Source organism: Macrosteles quadrilineatus, unplaced genomic scaffold, assembly GCF_028750875.1.
Source record: "Macrosteles quadrilineatus isolate MER2022 unplaced genomic scaffold, UCM_ALF_1.0 Scaffold_9__3_contigs__length_116548681, whole genome shotgun sequence".
In the NCBI taxonomy this organism is placed as follows: Eukaryota; Metazoa; Arthropoda; class Insecta; order Hemiptera; family Cicadellidae; genus Macrosteles; species Macrosteles quadrilineatus.
In genome coordinates, this window is record NW_026542602.1 from 97,809,156 (window position 1) to 97,832,828 (window position 23,673).

The 23,673-nt window shown below is 35.7% G+C and overlaps 1 protein-coding gene across 1 annotated transcript in view; it reads right to left on the reverse strand.

Annotated features, from left to right (window-relative positions):
* LOC129002092 (ATP-dependent RNA helicase DHX8-like) overlaps positions 1 to 23,673 on the reverse strand; it is a 43,028-nt gene that overhangs the window by 6,095 nt on the left and 13,260 nt on the right. The window contains exons 12-21 of the mRNA XM_054429629.1: positions 20,760 to 20,919; positions 20,341 to 20,459; positions 19,352 to 19,491; positions 18,644 to 18,752; positions 15,102 to 15,259; positions 14,382 to 14,522; positions 13,161 to 13,301; positions 12,243 to 12,395; positions 1,929 to 2,050; positions 511 to 714 (exon numbers count right to left, since the gene is read on the reverse strand). Of these exons, the coding sequence (XP_054285604.1) occupies positions 511 to 714; positions 1,929 to 2,050; positions 12,243 to 12,395; positions 13,161 to 13,301; positions 14,382 to 14,522; positions 15,102 to 15,259; positions 18,644 to 18,752; positions 19,352 to 19,491; positions 20,341 to 20,459; positions 20,760 to 20,919 (1,447 nt within the window). The remainder of the gene's footprint in view (positions 1 to 510; positions 715 to 1,928; positions 2,051 to 12,242; positions 12,396 to 13,160; positions 13,302 to 14,381; positions 14,523 to 15,101; positions 15,260 to 18,643; positions 18,753 to 19,351; positions 19,492 to 20,340; positions 20,460 to 20,759; positions 20,920 to 23,673) is intronic.

Consider the following 23,673-nt stretch of genomic DNA (forward strand, 5'->3'; position numbering starts at 1 on the left):
TACCGCCTTAAAAAAACCTAAAAAAATTCTTTATTATGTTCAGTTTTGTACACATTTGGTTTGTTTTTCCCCTTGAAAGGGTGGGCCAAGGTGTAACACATTTGGATGTGTCAGATTGTTGGGCAGCATTATTACATAGCTAAATCATTGATAATTTGCATGATTGGAACCCATAACCTTGGAGACCGAATATCCCATGTTCTCCTACTATAACAATTGGCTGCCCAGAATTAAAGTTTTCTCAACCAAATAACCATTAAGTTTATTTCTAAACTTATTACATTGTTGACACAATTGCGGGGGAAAATTAATGGCATCGCTGACCGTAAGATATGCTCGCGGGTGTTGCTATGATAGCAGGAGCCGATTACGGCTGTAGCCTTGATAGAATGACCCGGATTATAAGATACATAGTGGATCACCAGATGTGTTATGGATTATCAGATGTTTTATCACCAGATGGATTATCAGATGTATAAGTGGTTAATTGCAAGGCAAGCTTAAACTTACCGATCCATAATCCCCAGTAGTTGCTTCCTCACGTCCTGGGCTCGTTTGAGAGTCCTTATCTGTACAAAGTTCTCGTAACACCAGGCGTTACTGAACTTGTTGTTCTTCCAAGAGTTGTAAACAGCCAGAAGAGTAAGATGGTCTCCTTCTGGTTGGTTAAACTTGGCCTTCTTCTGATCTGCCAGGGCTTGCTTGTCTTTCGGCCTGTAACACAAAAAAGTCAAAAGTTTTTTTTATTATTTTTTTTTAATTAAAATTATTTTAATTAATTAAATTAATTAATTAAATTAAGTTTTAATTATTAATTATTATTTTTATTTTTATTGTCTTAGTTATAACAATGAACACAAACCTTATAAAAAGCACAATGCTTGTGTTAAAAATTAAGTTTGGGAATATTTAACCTTTGTTTGTATCAATATTTCCCGTGGCGGCCGCTCGGAAGTGACGGCACTACTATTGCGACTGTGTGGCCAAGTTAAATGACTGAGTCAGAGAGAGTGAGACAAAGAATCGTCATAGAGAGAGAGAGAGTAGCGCAGCCACGTGAGGCTCGTTTAAAAATTTGATCTGACTGTTCTCTAGAAGCATTTACCTTCTTATAAGGTTTGTATTCATTGGTTATAACTGGCTGCTTTATCACAATTGAAGAATAATGTGATTCCTAAAATCCAGTGTAGGAAAAAGACACACAATTTTTTGATTATAGAAACAAAACTCACATTATGGATGCTAAGACTTTACCACTATTTTAAAATATTTTAATTAATTGATTCTAAAGAGATTCCAACTACTCTTCTTTTATTGATAAAGTTAAAAAGTTGTAAAAGGATTGTTGAAAACATTTCCATTACAAAAGTTGTCGATCTTTGAAGAATGTCAGTTTTACAATACTAAAAACAATTTTTGTGAGAAATTTCAAATATGACTCACATACAGAATGGTTGGTTTGAAGTTTGAATAGCCATAAGTTGTGGAAGGAGGAGGAGTGGTTGTTATAAATTGGATTTGTGTTAGTCACAGTGTCTCGAGTGAAAAGTAGGCACCTTACAAGAAATTTTCATAATTTGCAATATGCTCTGATGCTGAACCCAAGTTAAGAAGTTTCACACATCTTAAACGACAACCACTGTCCTTACTTTCATAAAATAGATTTTACCTTCACTTCCACAATGATTAATTAGTACTTAAAATTCTACAAATTTATATGTAAAACCATTTATTCATATAATCTGATAATAAAACTAAGCAGGGGAAACCTGGGTGGAAATAGGTTTAAGTATAAGATGATCTACATAAAGAGGCTCTACTACTCAGCCAGCAGATATGGAAACACCTTATAACCTCAAAATCACTTGTAGAAGAGGACAGGATTAAGTAAGTAAGTAAGTATACAAACAAAGTAACAACTAGCTTACCTGTAAAAGACATTCTGCACCGACAACATAGAGACCACTGTAAGAACTTCATCGGAACACTGAACATGAACCGACATTATAAGCATTTTGGAAAGATTCGGTTCTAGAGGAAACTCAGCCATCTGTAAAAAATCAAGTTATGAAATAAAATTCACAATTGTAAATTTAATTGTAGATTATATTTCAAACAGTGCAGAATTTAAGTCCTATCAGATAACAGTTATTGGATATACAGTACATATATAGTTTCAAATCAATTTTAAGCTACTTGAGGATTGGTTCCTATCTATTTACCAAAGAATCAGATGGGTGTATATACTGTACGTCTACACTCTCAGTATGAAAATATTCTATTTTTTTATAGGGGGTTTGCTTTTTGGGATTACTCTCCCTACCTTTTTCAACAGATTTAAGAAGAAAACCGTGGGTGGAATAATAAATAAGTAAGGTTGATTTACATGTTTTGCAGTGTTGGTTAGTAGCAAACTACAAGTAACAATGCTACTGTAGTTATTGTAGTTTGCTACATTTTTTGTAGCAGTAGATGTAGCATTGCTACTTTTGTAAAACTGTAGCAAAAGCAGTAGCATGCTATATTTTTAGTAGCAGTAAATGCAGTATTTGCTACTTTTTGTAATGCTACTTTCTTGACAACAAAGATGTGTTTTTCTTTATCACTAGTAAATCACAGTAGCTTATGCTTTATTTAATTCATAATTTAAATAAGGTAATTTAGGTAAGTCCGAAACCTGTTTTCTTAAAATTATAATGTCATCATGTGGTTTTAACAACCAGCTCATGTCTCTTTATGTAGACTACTGAATTTTGTCTGTAAAGTTTGGTTTAATATAATTTTTTATTTAAATCCAAGCAAAATTTAGGTGAGAAATTTGCCAATACATTTGAATTTAATAACCAGTATAGAAGTTGTCTTTATTAAAGGAGGTTAACGATCACATTTAAGGAGCCGTTCACATATAACGTAACACATTTTTTGACATTTTTGAACCCCTCCCTCTTTCCTTGTGTGTGATAATGACCCCCCCCCCCCCCCTCATAACGCGAGCCTAACCCTCCCCACCCTCTCACCCTTGTAACGTAGCGTTATCAGACATTTTAGACAGGTTTAGGGGTATGAAATCTAGGTGAAATTTTCTCCTGAAGTCGAAAAATGGTTTAAAATTGGTTTTTGAGTAGTGTTATCAATAAGAACTAAGGAGAAACATTTTAAGAACAAACTTTACAGTTTATATGAGCACAATATATAAAGAGATTGGCGTTTGCAATAAAACGTTATTAAAAAAACCATTGTATAATAAACACTTCTAATGTTTTCTCATGTATTTAATTTCTTTTAACTGCAGCACTTTTTACATTACGGAAATTTAACAGTACAAAATTCAGATGTATCTTAATTCTCATCGTATTCAACCCAGAGTTACCCAATCCAATCTCTCACGTCCTTTCTGGTAGATCAGAGCAGGGAGTTGGTAAGACGTTTTGGAATTAGAATATCAGTTTCCAATTTGTCTATCAAAAAGACTGTCTTACATAATTTTATCATTTGGGTCCTTAGGAATAAAATATATTTTTGTATGTTACCTTAACGATATTGAAAACCCTTTTCCCCCTCCTCACAATACTGCATAACACCTAGTCACAAGCCGAACCACCTCATTCCCTCCAGGGACGACACCTGATTAGAAATATGCAGCTGGTTGGAGCATCGAATTTATGCGAATCTGTGCTCCAACCATCTGTATTTATAATCAGGTGAGTTAGCTGTGATCCTTAACCTCCTACCCTATAGCTAAAAAATAATAGCCTAGTGATTTTTTAAATATCATAACTACCGGTAGTAGCCTATAGGAGTTGAAAATTACTAAAAATGATTCAGTACACTCATAGTTATTCTGAAAACAAATATTTTATTATTAAAACATAAAATGTAGCAAAAAAAGTAGTTTGCTACATTTTGATTGTAGTTGTAACGGTAGCAAGCTACATTTTGTAAAAATGTAGAAGTAGCAAAAGCTACATTTAAAAAGTAGTTAACCCAACACTGATGTTTTGTAAAGGTATCGCCTAAGAGAATGGCCTGCTATTCAGATTTTACCAGCTGTTTAAAGATATGCGTTGGAAATGAGAGAACGTGGTTCACTATTAAAACAAGCAAGCATAGGAAAGCCAGAAGAGAAATGACCATTAGGAAGGCCCAAGAAGAGAGATGGTGGGATAGTATCTCCAAGGGCGTCAGAGAAGTGGGAGCAGCAGTTGAAGAGGTAGAAGATAGAGAGATATGGAGAGCAGCCTAGGGCATAAATGGCCATGGGAGTGAGTGAAGTGTATTAGAAACGAGTGTTGGAATTTTACTTCAAGAGGCGAATAGTTTAAAATGACATTGAAAGTTATTGATTTATGAGATTAGGAGATTGTGCATACTAATATAGTTTCTTAAATATGCTTAAAAAAATATATTTAAAATCTTAAGTGACTCATAATTGAGCTTTTCATTCCAAACATGGGCACTGTTCCTAGTTTGTATAGTTATTTAATATTTCAAAGTCTTTTTAAGTATTTAGTAAACTCCTTTTCCCACAGTAGTGTAAAATATAGTGATGGGTCGATTCCAAAATTATTCGATTCCGATTCCGATTCTGAAATTTGGGATTCGATTCTCGATTCCGGGTTCGATTCCGAATACCATGGTTCAGGATGACAAAAAGGTTTTTAGAAATTAATTATTAAATAAAACCCAAACATTATTAGAACGAAACACACAATTTTAATGAGGATAAACACAATAATAATAATAATAATAATACAATAACAGTGAAAGAAAACGAATGAACGTAAACCGTAAAATTAAACCTACAGCACATTTTGTCAAACATTTTTAACAATGACTTTTACTTTTAAATATAGGCCTAGAGCTTATAGGCCTACAAGTTTACAATTACCACTCAACGTGAACAAAACTGATTTAAAAAATAATTTTAAAGGTTTTTAGAAATTAATTATTAAAACCCAAACATTATTAGAACGAAACACACAATTTTAATGAGGATAAACACAATAATAATAATAATAATACAATAACAGTGAAAGAAAACGAATGAACGTAAACCGTAAAATTAAACCTACAGCACATTTTTTCAAACATTTTTAACAATGACTTTTACTTTTAAATATAGGCCTAGAGCTTATATGCCTACAAGTTTACAAGTTTACCCGTTGATTGCAACACTAAACAAGTTTATTTACAATTTCACGCACTTGAACATTTATAGGTTGTTAAAACCTTCCAATTCACTGTACAAAATTATATTCCCAAGTCGCTTTTAGGCTAAATAAAAAGGACGATCGCTCTAGTCTCGTTCAGTAGTGACGTTTCGGGACCGACCAGTGGCGTAACAGCCGCCCCCGCAGACCCCGCGGTGCGGGGGGGCCCGCGAGGTTAAAGGGCCCGCGAGGTTAAAGGGCCCGCGAGGTTAAGATACCCTTTTTTCATAAAACCGTCCGTAAAACCGATCCTTTGTTCACGGATGTTTTTCTCCCCTGACAAATTATAAATAAAAAAACGATGTGTTGGTAGATACTTTTATTCTGCCAAATCTACTGAAGTTTTATCTTTTAATTAACAATATTGTTAACGAAACGCCAACGCTCACTACGATCACCCGACGTGTGTATTGTCAGTGTGGTTGTGTAGCTTCATGCTAGCGCTAGGAGCTGTGTGCCTGCCTGCCGGCCTGCCGCCGTGGCGACTGGCGACACACACTCGGAGCCAACCCCTCCCCCACCCCCACTAACCGCTCACGTCGTGTACTCAGCTGACCGTAGATCACCTGATTTTGGAGACCCATTCCATGCGGATTGCGAGTGACTCGTCAGTGGTGCAATAGTGCATGTCGCGAGAGACTTTGTTTGGTTATGCCCTTAGTTTACATCTATTATTTGAGTGAGTGAGTGAGTAATGTGATGGACTTTGTTATTATAGTATAGTATGAGATATAGTTTACATCTATTATTTGAGTGAGTGAGTGAGTAATGTGATGGACTTTGTTATTATAGTATAGTATGAGATATAGTTTACATCTATTATTTGAGTGAGTGAGTGAGTAATGTGATGGACTTTGTTATTATAGTATAGTATGAGATATAAACTGTATCATTATGAAACGCTATGAACATTTAAGTGGTGCAGCAAAACGAAAAAGGAGAGCCCAGAAACAGGAATTTGATGCGGCACAAGCGCAAAAGCATCCCAAAATCCAATCTTTTTTTAATCGTGTCAGTGATTTTCCATCTACATCAGAACATCAAGACACTCCGATTGAAAAAGATGTTGTGGTAAGTGAAGAAACTTGTAATGTTACTGAGGAAACACGTGATAATTTTAACAGTAAAAAGGAGATAAATAAAGAAAGTAATAGAATAGAAACAACAGTTGACTCGGAATCAGGAATTAGTGAACACGGGAATAAAAACAATCTAGATGAATCAGTTGACAATGAAAGTTCTTGTTCTAACTATTTGTCGGTCGATACGATGCATGATTCGATAAGTTTTGATAAGGAATATCCAACGGACCGTGGACACTTTGGTGACACAGTAACGAACGAGATAAAAAAGTTCGTAATAAATAATGGTCCATGCAAACCTCGCGGTCCGTTTCCCAAAGACCAGAACCAAGAATACAGATCTTTTTCTATAAAATATTACGAAACTCAAACAAAAACTGGACTTAAAATTTCAAGGGAATGGCTTTGCTATTCAAAGAAAAAAGACGCAGTTTACTGTGAGGCTTGCTGGTTGTTTGCCGAAAGAAAGGGTTCACTGCTGTCTCCGTGGGCCGACGAGGGAGTACGAGATTGGAAAGGCCTTTCAAAAAAAATTGATACACATGAAAAAAGCGCCATCCATTTGAACGCATGTCGTGTATCGGATTTGTGGAGAAAGGATCGGACAGTCGACGCCGGTATGAAATCAGAGCTTAAACAGGAAACCAATAAATGGGTTAGTGTGTTAGATCGAATCGTCAATGTCACTCTTACTCTGGCAGGCTCTAACTTGGCCTTTAGAGGTCATACAGAAGTTGTAGGCAAACCCAACAGTGGTAACTTTTTGGCAGTCATTGATTTATTGGCTAAATACGATCCTGTGCTAGAACAAATCGTAAATGCACCTAAATACAGTAATAAGTATATGAGTCCGGCAATCCAAAATGAGTTGATAAATCTTCTATCAACAACAGTCCAAAACACCATTTTAAAAGAAATTGAGTCTGCTCAGTTTTTCTCTATCATTATGGATACTACTCAAGATATCACCAAAACGGATCAACTGAGTCAAATAATCAGATATGTGTCTATATCAAAGGATGAGTCTGGAAGGCCTACTAGTTTAGATATCAATGAAAGGTTTTTGGGTTTTAGAGAAGTAAGTGATCAAACTGGGCAGGGCTTAGAAGAAGAAATCATACACAGTCTTGAGGAGAAGAATTTGATGTTGTCAAAATGCCGAGGACAGGGCTATGACGGGGCTGCGAATATGTCAGGAGTTTATCAAGGGGTAAAATCTAGGATTGAAAGAAAACAAAAAACAGCAAAGTACATTCATTGTGCAGCTCATAATTTGAATTTAGTTTTGAATGATGCCATTTCAAATATTCAGGAAAACAAAAGTTTTTTTGACGTTGTTGGACAAATTTATGTGTTTTTCAGTCAAAGTATAAAACGATGGGAGCTTTTGTGTTCAGTTACCATAACATTGAAAAAGCTTTGCCCCACACGCTGGTCTTCGAGAATTGATTCCCTAAAAGCACTGAGATACAATTTCGTAGAAGTATTGAGAGCTCTGACAACAATAGTATTGAGCTCTAACAAACCTGACGAAAAAGCACAAGCTAACGCATTGAAAAGCCACATGGAAAGCTTTGAGTTTGTTGTTGAAATGGTCTTACATACATTAATACTCGAGTCCACTGACATAGTTTCAAAATACCTTCAGAGAAAAGATATTGATGTATGCAAGGCAATGGAGTTGCTCAAGAATGTACAAAAAGAGCTAACTGATTTAAGAAACAATTATGATACCACGATCATGACAGCAACTGCCATTGCTCAACAATGGGGAGTTAATACTGAGCTCAAAAATAAAAGGAATAGAAAATCAAAGAAACACTTTGACGAACTTGCCCAAGACGAACGCCTGGCTGATGCGAATTTGTACTATAAGACAGTTGTATTCTACGGAACATTGGACATTGCAATCAACCAAATTACCTTTAGATTCGAAGGAATGTCACACGTTGCCAATTTGTTTTCTGTTCTCAGTCCTGAGTTTCTGTTGAGCAGTAAAGATGATGAGCTTCAAGTGAAATCAAGTGAACTGGCTAAAGAATATAGCGAAGATTTGACATCTGACTTTCCTAGCGAAATGTTAAGTTTCAGAAGAACTTTCAGACATGAAATCAAAGCTAAAAGGTCCCTGAAAGAGATGGCAGAATTTTTGTTCCTGGAAAACTATTCTGTTGCATCCAGTTTACCGAATTTATGTACAGCATATTTACTATTTTTGACTCTACCTGTTACAGTGGCTTCAGCTGAACGTTCTTTCTCCAAATTAAAATTAATAAAAAATTATCTCAGAAGTACTATGTCTCAGGAGAGACTAAGCGGGTTGAGCGTCTTAAGCATTGAAAACGACATTGCAAGAAAAATTGATGTAAAGACAGTCATTGAAACTTTTGCAGCTAGAAACGCAGCAAGATCAAGACAATTCAAATAAATAAAACGACATTGCAAGAAAATTGATGTAAAGACAGTCATTGAAACTTTTGCAGCTAGAAACGCAGCAAGATCAAGACATTTCAAATAAATAAAACCTTTCTAAAAGTTCTTTTTTTGTGATTTGTAAAACAATTTGAACTTATTAAAACATATGTTAATGTATAGCAAAGTATTTCTTGTCACTTTAAAAATAAAGTTAGGCTATTTGTTATATTTTTTGTATTTTTTTTATTTCACCGTAGTCAGTTCACGCTAGTGAGTTTTAAATTTATGCCTACTGTAGGCTACCATGCTCTACTTAGTTTCTCAATCAGGTGTATTGGGCTAATTTAGTGAAGCACTAACATTTACAGTTGGGACCATGAAAGTTTGCAGTTGGCGGCAGCCAATCACAAGACTAGTGCGACGTTGCCATATCGCCCGTTGACGACACTAATTAAAATACTAAACAATATTTTTAAAACAGCTGGTATTATTCGATTTGGCAACACCGCACTGCCCTCATTGGCTCCTTCGAAGTCAAATGGTAAATAGGCTACTCCCTCAACTGCAAACTTTCGTGGTCCCGACTCAAATTATAGTTGGAAGCTTGGTTGAGTTTAGTATGTGAATGGCGGAGTAATGGAGTAGCCCATATATATTAATCACGAACATAACTCCCAAGTTTATTATCACTGTGACAGTGACAAAATATAAAATATGTTTCAAGGACGACTCTGGTCGTGTGGTTGAAGAATAGGTAAATACTTGATATTGCTAGAGACCATCCTCTGCCAGTCTGATCGTGTAGGCCGTATGCCTGCCGTCACTTACATCATGTGATAGTTGTGGTGTGGTGATGGTTGTGGTATATAGTGCTGTGGTGTGGAATGGGAGGGGTAGTAGGGGGCCCACAGACATTTTTGCGGGGGGGCCCGGGGAAATACTGTTACGCCACTGGGACCGACGGACCGACGAATACGAATAGAAGTGTTTTGTTAGACTTTGGTAATGAATGGTAGCTCAGCAGTCGGCTCTGTTTAGGGATGAGCATCGATAGTCGATGTTTTCGCATCACCGATTTTTTCTATCGATTTTCGTTGTTTTTCACATCGATGTTTTTGACCAAGTATATTGAGATATCGATGCTTTCCGTTACTGGAGAGTACAGAGACCAGACGAAAAATTGAAGAAAAAAATCTATGTCTTAGTCCCAAAGGCCAAAAACATCGATTTTTTCACAACGATGTTATCGGTTACTGATAACATCGTTGTACCGATGCAATGCTTCAGTTAGTAGCACGAATACTAGAAAAATACCGGTATGGATCATGAACATAAACAAATGACGTCGTTGGCCCGAATCCTATACGAATAGCATTGAACATATGTTTTGGGTTTGGCAGTTCCATTTAAGCAATGTGAAATAATGTTTATTTTCGGGCCAAAAATGTCATTTGTTTATGTTTATGATCCATACCAGTATTTTTCTACTTTTCTAGTATTCGTGGTTAGTAGCCTTGGTACCGCTGGTTGATCTAAATCGATGCTCATCCTTTCCTTGTATGTCTTGTGAGCTGTGACGCAATGCTTACTCGCTCCAGTCCAGTTTGCCCGAATCTCCAATTCCCATCGGTTAACTGTTTCTCATTGTACTAAGCCTCTGTATTGAGTTCGCATCTATTATTTCATTTGCAATACGCTCGCTCTAGTCTCGCTGACTTAGTGACGATACGACCAGAACTTGTTGTTTGCTCAGAGTTGCAAGCAAATCATTAGCAATCTGAATTTATTTTGTTTCTTTGTTGCTTTATATGACGTTTGTGGCTGATTTTAACCAATTTTATGAAAGAATCGAAGACAGTTGGAATCGATCCCAAACCCACGGAGATTCGAATCGAATGCTCGATTCGATTCCGGCGGAATCGAGAGTATTTTGGAATCGAGAATCGGAATCGGCCCATCACTAGTTAAAACCTTCCAATTCACTGTACAAAATTATATTCCCAAGTCGCTTTTAGGCTAAATAAAAAGGACGATCGCTCTAGTCTCGTTCAGTAGTGACGTTTCGGGACCGACGGACCGACGAATACGAATAGAAGTGTTTTGTTAGACTTTGGTAATGAATGGTAGCTCAGCAGTCGGCTCTGTTTAGGGATGAGCATCGATAGTCGATGTTTTCGCATCACCGATTTTTTCTATCGATTTTCGTTGTTTTTCACATCGATGTTTTTGACCAAGTATATTGAGATATCGATGCTTTCCGTTACTGGAGAGTACAGAGACCAGACGAAAAATTGAAGAAAAAAATCTATGTCTTAGTCCCAAAGGCCAAAAACATCGATTTTTTCACAACGATGTTATCGGTTACTGATAACATCGTTGTACCGATGCAATGCTTCAGTTAGTAGCACGAATACTAGAAAAATACCGGTATGGATCATGAACATAAACAAATGACGTCGTTGGCCCGAATCCTATACGAATAGCATTGAACATATGTTTTGGGTTTGGCAGTTCCATTTAAGCAATGTGAAATAATGTTTATTTTCGGGCCAAAAATGTCATTTGTTTATGTTTATGATCCATACCAGTATTTTTCTACTTTTCTAGTATTCGTGGTTAGTAGCCTTGGTACCGCTGGTTGATCTAAATCGATGCTCATCCTTTCCTTGTATGTCTTGTGAGCTGTGACGCAATGCTTACTCGCTCCAGTCCAGTTTGCCCGAATCTCCAATTCCCATCGGTTAACTGTTTCTCATTGTACTAAGCCTCTGTATTGAGTTCGCATCTATTATTTCATTTGCAATACGCTCGCTCTAGTCTCGCTGACTTAGTGACGATACGACCAGAACTTGTTGTTTGCTCAGAGTTGCAAGCAAATCATTAGCAATCTGAATTTATTTTGTTTCTTTGTTGCTTTATATGACGTTTGTGGCTGATTTTAACCAATTTTATGAAAGAATCGAAGACAGTTGGAATCGATCCCAAACCCACGGAGATTCGAATCGAATGCTCGATTCGATTCCGGCGGAATCGAGAGTATTTTGGAATCGAGAATCGGAATCGGCCCATCACTAGTAAAATATCAAGATCATCGCATTAATTTGATCACTATCAACTGACGCCACCTAGGTGCGTAATATCCAGTGTATAAACCAGTAACAGCTATTAATTAAGACAGATGACAATCCTACATTATGTTTCGTCAAGAATGTCCTGACTTAGTATGCTAACAGTCTAGCCCAGGAGATGTATATATTTTTAACTGATAGGCCTATCTGTGATCAATTTTGTTTGTTTTTGACATATAAATTGTGATTGCATGATTTATTCTGACGACACGTAGAAAAGTACATCTTTTTGTAGCCTGACGAGTATGGAGGATTGAATAACCAACAAAACATATGTGTCAAGTTATCTACATGTTCAAATTTTAAGTATTATTGAGGTACATTTGAGCTATTATTTGTTATCATGCAGTTCTGGGGCTATGAAAATGACTTGTTAATTCATTTAAATCCTCAGTTTGTGTACTGACCCGTCTCCCCAGCCTAGTCAGTAGACCCTCGTTGTCCAATGCACTGAGAGAGTGAAGCTGCTCTAAAGCCATGATCAAGCTCTCTACAGGAGGGGCGTCCATGAAGTCAAAGTGTAGAAGGTCGTTGATACCCATCGTCTTCAACTGGAGCACCTGCCACAGACCATACAATCAGTGTTAGATTACATTACATATACACCACTAGCAAATGAGTACGTTTAAAGGCAAAGATGAGTGTTGAATGGCATAACACCTTTGTTACTAAAATCAGCTGGTTTTTTGATATGACATTATTTAACAATGTTTTATACACTATCTAACAACACAATACCAACAAAATTATCTAACTAATATGTTTAACTGTCTGGGTAGCCAAGAGTTTATAATGCTTGCCTTCAAATATGAAGATCTTTGGTTCGATCCCACGAGGATTTGATTGTGGACTCAGATACTATTTGGCATTGGGCAATCAAATAAATGATATCTATTATCTAAATGGTCAATGTAAAAAAAGCCTGAAGACAATTCTTCTCTTCAAATCATACCTTCCTTAGTTGAAAATGGTGTCAGTAACAGGGAAATGTTTTGTGTACACAAAGTTTAATTTTCTTTTTCTTTTGTCGGATTGAATTCTTTCCCATACAGATAAGCCACCTATCCTCGCCAAAAAATCCTAAAAACTTAGGTCCGAGTGATCTTTGTTACATCTGTTAAGGGTCGATATTAGATGACTAGAATTTGAATCATTCCCTTACAAAACGTAAAATAGCCAATTGACATTTAAAACACACAAAATAAAAAGATAACTGATTTTGTATCAAAACACTACAAAGGCGTATGAAAAATCTGACAAAAACTATAAACTAATTAATAACTTCATATGAAAATTACAACATGAGTAATGATTATTATTCTTACCGTGGTAGCCAAGTTTGTCCGCTGAATCTCTGGCACTGGTGTAGGCAACATCTCATCTCTGTACGCTCTTTCAGTGTACAGACGATAACACTTTCCAGGACCTGTACGTCCAGCTCTACCGGCTCTCTGTTTGGCTTGGGCCTACAGTGAAACAAAAACATTGTCGGAACACACTTCAGAAGAAATTAAAATTATGTAAAAGTTATTTTAAACTCAGTTCCTTGGTTCATCATGCTGTATGCATTTCAATCTGTTAAACCCTATTATGACTTTAAGCTGCGCTCTAAAAAGAGAATTTTGATAAATCTGTTAAGTATTTGGTAGATATGTGCAGATATTTGAAAAATCGGGTCGGATATCCGTGTCCGAACTGAGCCCAAACTTTATATCCGTTCCTATCCGTTAAATATCCAAATTTTTCGGATGGACTATGTTTTTGACGTTTTGGCTTATATGACGACTATGAGGCCACTGAGACATTGCCTTGCCATATAAATTGTTTGCTTCAAGATACAAACACTGATACATAGCCTTGCCATATAAATTGTTTGCATCTAGATACAAACACTGAGACATGGCCTTGCCATATAAATTGTTTGCACCAAGATACAAACACTGAGACATGGCCTTGCCATATAAACTGTTTGCATCAAGTTACAAACACTGAGACATGGCCTTGCCATATAAATTGTTTGCATCAAGATACAAACACTCAGATATGACTTTGCCATATAAATTGTTAGCATCAAGCATTGGGTATATAAGGTTATAAGACCATATAAGTTAATATAACATAACATAAAACAAATAGAAATAACATAAGAGTATAAGGTGTTATATAAGATATACTCTGAGACATTGCCTTGCCATATAAACTGTTTGCATCAAATATAAGGCATACACTGAGATATGGCCTTGCTATATAAATTGCTTGCATCAACATTAAAGGTATACTTTGAGACATTGCCTTGCCATATAAATTGTTTGCATCAAAATATAAGGTAGGCCTACAGTATTTTGTGTGAAGTTTGAGTGAGCTGTGAATTTGATCTTCAGTTTTTATAACTGAACCAAGATTAATGACTTACGATATCACAACAGCGCAGTATTCATTTTGTAGTTTATGTATATAAAAATGAAAATTATAACTTTTCCCAATTCTCCCAGTTTTCCTGGTTAGTATACAACCTGCAATGATGATTATCTACATAAAATCCTCACCTGGGATATTGGAGTGACTACTAAAGAGTCCATCCCCGTCTTGGAGTTGTAGACTTTTTGCTTGACAAATCCAGGGTCAACCACATAGTAGATACCATCTATAGTTAATGATGTCTCAGCTATGTTGGTAGCGATGACAACCTGAACATTAGTTTGGTGTCAAAGATATGAAAAAATTTACAAATGTTAAAAGTAATCATGGTTTAAATTAGGGATGTTTCGATTCTCAATACCACCGATACTTGGTCGATAATATCGTAAATCTAAAGTGGTAGGGTTGTTCATGGAGCTCAGTAAAGCTTTTGATTCCATTTCTCATGAGTTGTTACTTTCAAAGCTCAGTAGTAGAAGTAGACTAAATAGTAATGCATTGATCTGTTTCAAGTCATATATTAATGATAGAATACGTAGAACTGATTCACTGTAATAGTAAAAATTATAAAATTGCTTACAATTCTTGTACTCGGGAAGTAAAATATGGGGTGCCCTAAAGATCTATCCAAGGCCCTCTTTTATTCATCTTTTATTTGAGAAATTTTCCGCAACTCAGTGATTTTAGCAATATTTACTTATATGCTGATGATGCAAATTTAAAAATAGCTGCAGAAACGTATGGTAAACATTAAGCCAAGGCCAATTCTGATATATTATTACTTAACAGCTTGATTCTGGTATTACTTACAACATATTAATATTTGCTACAGATTCTCCACTATTTACCTTACGAGATCCTGGAGGAGCAGCTTCAAAGATCCGAGTCTGCATTTCACTAGGCAGCGCAGAATACACAGGGAGGATGATCAGTTCAGGAACGTCTGGACCTAGAGACTTCATACGTTCATAGAGTATCTCACAAGCTGTGTCAATTTCCTCCTGACCTGTCAAAGACAAATGTCCATGGTGAATATTGATAATATAATGATATAATGATAATGATAATGAATTGATAATAAAAAAGGAGTCCGGTCCCAGCTCAACGATGAACACTGGTCCTGCAGCGTCTGACTTCAGCAGCTACCTGAACACTGTTGTTGAAGATGTCCGGAGCAGCATCCCTGGTAGCGCCTCTCCTACGCCAGCCCTCAGGACCCAACAAAGAGCACCCCCCACAAACCTCAAATGGCAGCTTGTGAATCCTGGTGATGTGTGCAAAGTTGTATCCAAGTTTAAGTGCTCAAAAAGTGCCGATATTTATGATATTTCAAATTATTTATTGAAGCAGGTCATCAGTGTGATATCAATTCCTTTAAGCATGTGCATTAATGTATGTTTATCTGAAGGTTTTTTTCCCTCAAAGCTTAAAGTTTCAAAGGTTATACCTATTTACAAAAGAGGGTGTCGTGATTCTGTCAGTAGCTATAGGCCCATCGCTCTGGTCCCGACTTTCGGCAAGGCTTATGAATCGATTATTAAAACTCAGGTCAGTAATTTTTTTGAAGTTTTTAGCCTTTTTTCAAAGAATCAGTTTGGCTTTAGATCAGGAATGTCCACGATTGATGCAGTCGGAGAGCTAATCTCATCTATATTAACAAACTTTGAACTTGGTCAGCCTACAGGCGCAATTCTTTGCGACCTTACTAAAGCCTTTGACTGTGTGGATCATGGCATTCTTTTGAAAAAAATGGAATCATACGGAATAATTGGCATTCAAAATTGTCTTTTTAGATCATACCTCAGTAATCGGCAGCAAAAAGTTTATTCCAATCAAGTCTTCTCGGAACAAACTGAGGTGAAATATGGGGTACCACAGGGGTCGGTACTAGGCCCCTTCCTTTTTCTAGTCTTAATAAATGACCTAGATCTGAATGTGCATGCTAGTTCTATCCTGTTTGCAGATGACGTAACCTTTTTTAAGACAAGTCCCTCTGCTGCCACAATTAGGGATGAATTCAGTAGCATCATCAGTGAAGCCAATGAGTGGTATAAGTCAAATCTTTTGTTTATGAATGTAGAGAAAACTCAAAGCATGATCTTCTCCTTGAACCCTGGCTTAGTAGATTCTAGTCATAGTGTTAAGTTGCTTGGTATTCACTTAGACCCTAAATTATCCTGGAATGTGCATGTAGAGTTTGTATGTAAAAAACTAAGTAGAATTAATTATTTATTGAAACACTTGAAGAAATATGTATCCTCTGACTATGTTAAAACTGTCTACTTTAGTCTATTTCAAAGTGCCTTTTCCTATGGTCTCTTGCTCTGGGGAAATAGCCCTTCTGTGATTGATGTACTTCTCGCCCAAAAGAAATGTATTAGAATAATGACCGATTCTGAGTATAAAGATCACTGCAGACCACTTTTTATACAAGAAAAGATTTTAACTGTTGTAAATCTCTACATCCTTCACTGCATGCTTCACACAAAGAAAAATCTTAACAGTTTAACTCTTAACAGAAATGTTCATAGTTATAACACAAGAAATTGTAATTCAATAGCTAGACCCTACACCAGGCTGAGCAAGGTGCTCAATTCTTTTGAACAAGTTGGTGTAAAATTGTTTAACAGGCTGCCTTTTGAAGCCCATCTGGCTGATTTTGACCACTTCAAAAAAGTACTTCAAAGGTGGCTTTCAGTCACACCCTTCTACAGTATTGAAGAATTCTTTGCCTGTGATATTAGCCTAGTTTTTTAACCACATTTATTTTTTTTTTATCTGTGATTTTATATTGTGATTTTATCTTGTGTAAATTTCTAACTTGTAAAACTTTCATTGCTAGCTGCTTGCCTAGTGTATTATTTATTCAAGTATGTCGCCCACTGTGATTTAACTTTTTTATACTTAATTTCTATAGCATATATTATTTAGTAAGCCTGTTTGTATTATTCATAATTTATCTTATAAGTACCTATTTTTTGTGCATGTAAACCTTGATTGATGTAGCTTGATTGCATGTACTTGTTTGCTGTATTGACATGATCTATTGCATTTTATGTATAATGTTTAATGATCGAATAAATCTATCTATCTATCTATCTATCGAATACAGTTCCTAAATAAATCATCTTCTTTGACCACAGATTGATTTAATTTATAATCTTTATGTTGGTTAAAGATGTGTCTCCAATTTAAAAGATGGTTTCCTTGTTTTTTACCAAAATGACCAAAACCAAGAATTGTTGGAAAGTAAGTTTTGTTTATTGATTATTTTGCTGCAAGTAGGAGATAATAATGTTGTCTACAAGATTGTGGAAAAATTGCAAGAACCTACAGACAGCCAATGAAACAAAAACCAAAATGAGAATAATTGCAAATGACATATCAATAAAATTTGCCGATTTTCTCAAAACCAACAATAATAATTTCAGATATCTAGGCATTGTACTATCTGATAGAAATACAGAATAGGATAATTGTAGCAATTAAAAGTTGGTATGCATGTGGAAAACTAATTAAATCAAAGCTGTTATCAAGGAAAACAAAAATTAGAATCTACAAAACAATAATTAAACCAATACTTTTATATGGAGGGGAAAATTGGATCCTGAGCAAAAACACGGAAAAGAAGATTATAACGTAATAAAGAGAATAAAGTTTTAAGAGCTATATATGGTCCAGTGTGTGTGAAGATGGAGTATGGAAAATCTGCCACAACCAAGAATTAAGAGAATCATTTCGAGACCCCGATATTGTAGGAGGCCAAAAGCAGAAGGCTAAAGTGGGTTGGCCATATCTTGAGGAGAAATGAGGAGAGCTTGTTGATGAAGATACTAAGGGGAGATCCGAGGGGAAGTAGACCAGTAGGAAGACCAAAGGCCAGGTGGTGGGATCAAGTCCGGAAAGCTATGGAAAAGATGAGACTAGTAGAGGAAGATTCGGAGGACCGAGAGAACTGGTTACAACGTTTCGCGAGGCCAAGTACCAGCTTTGGTACAAGTGGCCATGGCAGTAAGTAAGTAGCCTATATCTATAATTTAGGTAGGTTGACCACACATATTTTAAGCCACTTTTATTTTTCTCATGCTTTTTAACTAACATTGAATACACGTTTTAAATTTCATTTAAATTTTTTTAGATATTATCAGGCAAATATTTTATAATTTACTCCAAATTAAGTTAAATAATAGTACAAACAGATTTTCACAGGAGATTTTATTCAACCTAAATCCAGGACTCTCATTTTTGGATTCAGATTCAGCTGCAAGATTTAAAACTCTTGGACTTAACAACTTCCTGTTGCCTACTTGGATTTTAAATTTCAACAGATTTAGATTTCAAGTTCAACAGATAAACAGTTGATCAAAACTAAAATGCAACTCCAACTGACCTGTAAGAAAGAGAAGGATGTCTCCTGGTGGTTCTCTGAGATGTATCTGCATCACTGTGATGAGAGAAGCATCTAGATAGTCAGTCTCTGGCTCCTTGGTGTATAATACCTGCAGACATGCATGTATTTAGTATTAGGTAAAAGCATGTCAGAACATTTCTCAACAGAAAAAAAACAATCACTTATGGGTTTGGAAAATTGAAAGGAAAACACTCCTAGGGATGCATTAAGGAAGGAGAAACTGATACACAACTAAGGAAAGAGAAAAATAAAAAATGTTGTGAACCTTTTATGTGCTGTCTACTATTTTCATCGACGAGTTTGTAATTGTAATGTAACTATTCATTTTCTCTCTATTTATTAAAGTAGAGCTAGAATGCTGACTTTCAAAAGGCTATCACTTAATATTAAGGGATTCAATTTTACAAAAAGTTAGAGGCTTTTTGTGGGTGAACTCAGCTGTTCTTGATCATTGGCTAAATGGTCCTGGATAGAGCTGGTCTTAGTCAGCAACAAAGTAAGACAAGGCAGTATACTGTCCGCCCATATTTGGTATACATTTAGGTTGAAATCCCTATGAATGATAAGTGATAGACAAAAACACTTAATTTATTTACACTTTACATTGACTGATTTCCTTTATTATCTATAATTGAAAAAAAAGGATATCATTAATTTATTTGACTCAAGACTGAATCCTAATCTTACCTCGACTGGGAAAGTCCGACCAGGGATAGTGAAGATTGGTGCTTCAAAGAAGTACTGTGAGAACTTCACCGCATCGAGGGTGGCTGAAGTGACAATCAACTTCAGCTCTGCTCGCTTCTTGACAGCTTGCTTCAGTAGGCCTAGACAAAAGTCACAAGAATATAATACATTTAGTCAAATCTTAAACAAAGGCTGCCATCTATTCTTAAACGATTCAGAAGTAGCAAATAAGGTCAATTGGATTTAATAAATATACTGTCACAGATATTTACAAAAGTTCAAATTCTAAGAAATTTTGATAGAAAGAAATGGCGATTAGTTCATACAAAAAAAAAAATGCTTTAGGTCTCTTACATGTGTATACCTAAACATACATACGTATGTTTACCTTGTAAAGCAAGGTAGGTTGAGGCAAGAAAATCAAGGCAAAATTTCGAGATCTAATGTTTGAGTTACCAATCACTGCTCAGAAGCATGAGGCTGGTATAGCTCACTATAACTGGCTGAGCTAAGTGAGTGGTTATAGTGCTCGCCTGACGCCTAATGATCAAAAGGCTGCCGGATTGATCCTGAGAATAAGTCAGTAGCTTTTTGATGGTTCAAAACTGGACCCAGCTGTCCCTGATCATTGGGCTTTAAATAAATGATCCTGGCTAATGAAACAGCTGATCTTTGTCAGTAACAAAGCTACAAAGATCATCTCACTCCATACCACAATCTTCCTTCACTCATATTTGGGTTGAAATACGGACCTAGATGGCGTCCTCATCTCAATAACAAATACATCATGATTCTTATTTAATTCTAATCTTACCAAACAAGAGCAGTAAATTACTTACAAAAAATTATGCTTCTATTGTCAAGTTTCAAAACCAATAAAAGTTGTTGAAGTTTATTTTGGGAGATTAAGAAGTATAACATATTTCAAATTTTACTGAATCTTTAACAAAAATAATTAAGAAAATTAACAATATTAAGATTGGACATACCAAAAAGTACATCAGTGTGGATTGTTCTCTCATGGGCTTCGTCCAACATGATGACGGAGTAACTCTTCAAGTCCAAATCCACAAGGCATTCTCTCAGCAACATACCATCTGTCATATATCTGGAAATGAGGATAATTTACACATTATAAACTGCCATATGATTAAAACTGTAATAATTGTTGAATTGTTGGTTCAGTCCAGTAGGGAATCTGATTATGAAAACATAACCGCTATGTCGTGGTTTTGCGTACGGAATTCACTACTAAAATTTACCATTATCATTGATATAGGCTATTGTGCCAAGCCCACTCACCTCTTGCTCTCCTTGAATACGTTTCATACAAAGGCCTGAGGCTTATAGGGACTGGCAAATTCTAAGTTAAAAAACACATCTTAAATCAAAAAAATGTGATACTTACTTGATGACTGTTTCAGGACTGGTGCAATCCTCGAAACGGATAGTGTATCCAACCTCTTGGCCGAGCCTACAACCAAACTCTTCTGCCACTCGCTTGGCCACCGACATGGCAGCTACACGACGTGGCTGCGTGCAACCTATCTTCCCTCGGGCTGTGAACCCTGTGTAACAAACATCATCAGCACTAATATTACACAGTTATATGTTTTATCTATTGTAAATAAAACTTTATATTATTAGTTGGGAAGAATAAATACAGAGGTCGTTGAAGACAGTTTAAGAGGGTAAGCAGAAAATGCTCAACTAAGATCGATAGAAAAATGAGAAGAGAGAAGTTTGAATAGGGAATTGACAACAAATTGTGTTGATTGTGACAGAGGGAAGGAGACCAAAGAGAAGACATAAGAGGGTTGATAAAAGAGATGAAGAGTGATTTGAAATCCTCTCATTAGACACATTCTATTCACACGACTAAAACAAAAATCTCTCACCAGGCCAAAAAAATCATGTTTTATTTTGCATGAATATTAAGACAAATGCTGTTCTATCCAACATACAATAAATAATAAAATGTTGTTGAATCCCAAATGATCTTATTACATGATGTACTTTAAATAGTGTGGTGTTGTGGTAAACACAAGTACACTTAAATACAATGGTTGAAAAATAAGTTCGAAGTTCGAATCGAATATTTAAATGATCGACCTACCATTTAAAAGTAGGTTATAATCAAACCTAAAAGTCACTATTTGCGCACCTCTATTAATAACAGGTGTCAGAGCTTGAAATACAGCCTTGTACCACATCTATCCTGTGTTAACCCCGAGCATGAAACACTAATGGGATAGCAGATGGTGGAAGCAAAAACTGTAAAGGGGTCTGGACAACCCAGAGAAACCATAACACAAGAGCATATTAAGGCATGTGAACAAACATCTATGATCCGTTCAATTTACTCGCAACCGATACATCACTTAGATTTTGTAACTATGTTACAGTAAACCTATGGATATAATTAGGGGTGTGCGATGCATCGAAAATGCATCGAAATTTCGATTCGATTCGATTCGATGCATCGAATCGCGATTCGATTCAGTGGTGGTCAAAAAACGATTCGATTCACGAGGGAGTCAGTATCCATATACGAAAAACGCCTGCAGAAAGTCAATGCAATACCCGCAATACAGGAGCGCGTTGCTGTTGCGTTTCCTTTACGAAGGCGTTCTTATTTAATACATTCTTTGCATTAAATATAGCTTTAATTGTTTTATATTTTTTTGTTTTGACATTGCAAATGATTAGAGGTTTTGTTTTTTGTCTTGATGTAAGCAGTGTGTGAAATATTTTACTACTGTGAACCTAGCCAAAACAAAGTAGGTTACTCCAAAATAATTTTAAAAATAAGTCTGAAAAATTGTTACTTAATACTTAACTAGTAAGATCAATGTTATAGACTGATACATTTGGTATTTTTGTTAGGTGTCTGTCGGTCCCCGTTCCCGAATTTTTGTTGGGGCAAAAGAAAAAAAAGAATAATTTATTTCCAAAGAAACACTCTTATATTATTATATCTATTACAGAGGAATTAAAATGTTCAAATGAGAATTAAAAATTAAGTTGGCTCACGACCTTTAAGAATAAAGACACAACAGAGCAATTGCCGCACTGCCACTAGCCAGAGCCAGGTCTAGTCGTCTACTGATAAGAGTAACAAGACAAAAGCCGTGACGCAACACTAACAGTGCAAAGAAAACAAAGTCAAAAGAATAGAAAGACTATTTATCCAGACATACTAGTATAATCATTTATTGTTCATTCAATACCTAATTAAAAATATATTTTAGTATTTTACATAATAAATTATAAACAAAAGAAATATCTGATATAGTGAACAGATCTGTATCTTGGTTAAATAGGGTTAAAAAAATATATTTCTAAGATCCAATACAATATTTACAACTCACAAATTACATTGAATTAATTTCTTTGAAAATAATCTCTAACAGTTTTGTGTTTTTGAATAAAGAAATATATTTCTTTGTCTCTACTTCCTTGTTTCATCACTTGCATTTTGTCAGCAATTGAAGCAACTGGGTAGCAACCGGGTGGTGTAAGAGGGGAGGGGGAGGGTCTATGACCTTGAATTCACACATCGTTGCCCGGGCCTGGCTGGTGAGACTGATTCATTGTTTTTGTTGACATACTACTACCCTTCCTTAAGAGAAAAAGGCCCTGCTGTTCCAAAAACATTGAGGGTAGTTTAAAAACATTGACCTGTGTTGCCAAGGGCACTAGAAGATAGCATTTAACTTTCTTGTCTCTTGATTTAATATTATTTTAATCTTCTATATATTATTTAAGAGTTACTTTTCGGGTACCTAATTAGTTGTGATATTGTTTAGCTTCATTTTATGGATTTTTAATTCTTTTCATTCATTAGCTATCAAAATCAGTTGTTTTAGGATTTTAATCTCTTGCAGTACCGGTAGGTCTATACTACTGTATGACATGATATGCATTTTTTAGTCCTTATTAATTATACCATAAACAATGTTTGTATGTTATTTACTGTTTTTGAGTTTTATAGGAAATTAGTTTACACAATATCTTTTCTTCAATGAGTTCTCCACTTGACATGTTGCTTCTAGCCTATTACTATTTTAGGCCCTATAAAAATAATGCCTATGTAAAGCTGTAGGCCTACTGATGCCAATAATAATTCTTTATTTATGATGATGTAACAAATAATGTAAGTGTGAGGTTATTATACTAAGGAGGTTAGGAGGCAGGGAATGAATGATACATGTTGCATGGTGGAAACATATTATTTTTATTTTCTTCTTGCTTGCAGTCCTGAAGCCGGTCCACAGGCCCTAAACTTGTGATAATGTAAATTTATTTCTTAATGGTCTTTT